The 2,792-nt window shown below is 49.6% G+C and overlaps 1 protein-coding gene across 1 annotated transcript in view; it reads right to left on the bottom strand.

Annotated features, from left to right (window-relative positions):
• Positions 1-2,792, bottom strand: part of PFKM (phosphofructokinase, muscle) — a 25,704-nt gene that overhangs the window by 5,311 nt on the left and 17,601 nt on the right. The window contains exons 11-14 of the mRNA XM_023515368.1: positions 2,287-2,351; positions 1,741-1,804; positions 797-946; positions 271-341 (exon numbers count right to left, since the gene is read on the bottom strand). Coding sequence (XP_023371136.1) covers positions 271-341; positions 797-946; positions 1,741-1,804; positions 2,287-2,351 — 350 coding nt within the window. The remainder of the gene's footprint in view (positions 1-270; positions 342-796; positions 947-1,740; positions 1,805-2,286; positions 2,352-2,792) is intronic.

The following is a 2,792-nucleotide window of genomic DNA, read 5'->3' as shown; positions in this document are numbered from 1 at the left end:
AAAGGTATTTAAAATATTTTGACTTGTGCTACCCTCCCTAACCCACCCTCTCACAACTATCCAAAGATACATGCTGGGGCTCTAAGTTGCCAGAGCTGTGAAAAGATGCCTGGATGGATATATCTGCCCTCACTGCAGAGACTGTGAGTTTGGGGTAGAGGACATGGACAAGAGGGTGGTTGAAGCAGACCAGCCTAATGAACTAATCCCCACATGAAGGGACACCATCAAGGGGTGACTGGAAGGAAGTGCTCCAACAGTGTCACTTACCTTTTAGTCCCAAGTTTAGAACCTCCTTGACCAGTCCAGCCCCCAACATAGCTCCAGCCAGCTTCCTCAATCTGCAGGGAAAGGCCACACAGTGCTGCACGGAAGCCAGGGCATCAAGAGACCCGTGGGGGACCGATGCCACTTGACTTCCAACCCCACCCCTCAGCTCCCCCTCAGCTGAAGAGGAACACAAGGTATTGGCTTTTGCCCACACACTGAACTTCCCCCAGCCCTACTGCTCATTCACAAATATTAAGCACCAACTTAAGCCAGGCAATGTGCTGAGCGTTGGGACGGAGAACTGAATAAGATGTGTTGTTTGCAAAGGTTCATTCCAGTGGCTCCCACCTGTTCCTACTGCCCTAAAATTAAATGTCTACTTCTGCCTGAACCCTGAGAGAGAAGGGAGAGTTCATGAAGGATGGAGAAGCAAAAAAAATACTCAGGTCACACCTTGCTATACTCATCTTCCCTGCAACTGTTTCTGGGCCCCAGAACACACACCCTCCTTCCTTAGTCTCCATACCTGACCCTTGGCCAGGCCCTCGAAGCCATCATGTACAACCAGCACTCGGTTGCCCTGGATGAGGCCGATCCTCACAGTGGAGCGAACAGCAGCATTCATGCCTGCAGCTGGGGCCCCCACATTCATCACGGCCACTGTGTGCAAAGCGCTCTGTGTAGGAGGAAGCAGGGAAAGAAGAGGACAGAAACCCCGACAGAGAGAGGAGGAATGAGGTCAGTAAAGGAGGCAGAATGTAGAGCCCTTTTTGTCCTGGGATCAGCACTGCTGCCTGTGACAAGACACACCCCTCTCCCAGGGGATGCCAGCGCAGCTTGTTACCTCATAGTATGGAAGCAAAATCCATTATCCCAAATCAATAAATAAAGCTGCTGTCCCTGGTCTCAGATATTACCATTATATAATGAATAAGAGACCTGCCAGAGCAGCCTTTTTCAGAGTGTGATCCTTGGACCACCTGCATCAGAATCTACCTGGGGAGGTTGTTAAACATGCATATTCCTGGCCTCTACCCCGTATCGCTCTCTGGCAGCTTGCCTCCCCTCATCCCTTTTAGGGGCCTAAGAATCCATATGTTTAATAAGCAACCCAGATAATTCTGATATATACTAAATACCGAGAACCACTATTCCAGTGGAAGAGGTGGCTTAGATATGCTTAGATGGAATCGATCCCAGATTTTCCCAGAGGAAAAATACATAAGACCCCTTTCCCATTCCTTGCATGTTATCTTGCTAGCCTGAATTGGGCACAGGTCTTGGGTTGGAGATATCCAAGGCACACTAAAGACAGGCCTCTGGTATCTGGGGTGGTTAAGAGGAAATCATCATAGTGGGGCCAAGTATCCAGCACTGAACATTAGCGGTGGACAAAGAAGTTGGCAAGGCGTAGGCTGCACACAATAGAACAGCACCTCACAAAGTGAGGGGAGGGGAAGCTGCTAGTACCTTAGATACTGGGGGTCTGACATGGGCTAGAAGCTTATACACCTCCCAGTTGTTCATGAAGCTCCTGTGAAAAGTACAGAGAACAGTCGGTATCTTCAGGCCACGTCCCTGGCCAGCAGTCACAGGGATACCAGTCTGAAGTTTGCTCCCGAGGGAAGTTCCATGGGGCAAACCTCCAAGAACAGACCAGATCAGAGCAGGATTGGGCAGAGGCCGCAAAGGGGCCACCATCTCATCAGAACTCCCCAGCACTATCCCCAGCACTATAAGAGACTATCCTGGCCTAGAGAAAGTGCTGACCCAGCTAAGAGCCTCATACAGAAATAACAGGCCACACACACGCAGAAGGTGGATCCCAGGGAGAGCATCCCTACGATGACTTGAGCCTCTTGGTCATCTCACTACTAATTTTGGGGGGAGGACATTATTCTAGAGACTAAAAGAAGGAGAAGCAGAAGCCCATATTTGGGTCTGGAGCCAGATAGACATGGGGCTTCATTCTGACATGGGATCTCTGCAGCTAGTGAGCTTTGGTCATGTCCTCACCGGCCTCTCAGCTTCATGGCTTCATCAAATTTCTTGTCCTCCATGGCCTTGGTCACGTCTTTGGTCTGAGGGAGGAGCACGGAGGCAGTTAGCATCCCAGGGCAGGGTTCTGCACAGCTGGGTCGCCTGTGCACTGTCAGACTGCCCGCCTTGGCTCATGCCCAGTCCTGCCCACCCTGCACCACACCTTCCCAATGCACAGAAGGAGAAATAGCTTTGCTTTAACTTAATTTTCTGAGTAATAAGCTGCCAAAGAAAAAGGCTGACTTAAGCTAGGCACGATAGTTTACCCCTATATCATCCTAGGACTCTGGGAGGCCAAGGTAGGTGAATTATTTGAGCTCGGGAGTTTTAAGACCAGCCTGAGCAATAGAGAGACCCTGTCTCTACTAAAAATAAAAAAAATTAGCTGGACAAGACGATGGGTGTCTATAGTCCCAGCTATGCTGATGCCACAATAGTCTGGGTAACAGAATGAGACTCTGTTTCAAAAAAAAAAAAAAAAA

This window comes from Otolemur garnettii, unplaced genomic scaffold, assembly GCF_000181295.1.
Source record: "Otolemur garnettii isolate 467f Iridium unplaced genomic scaffold, OtoGar3 scaffold00070, whole genome shotgun sequence".
Lineage (NCBI taxonomy): Eukaryota > Metazoa > Chordata > Mammalia > Primates > Galagidae > Otolemur > Otolemur garnettii.
The sequence above is the reverse complement of the archived record's forward strand: the minus strand, read 5'-3'. Positions and strand labels throughout refer to the sequence as shown.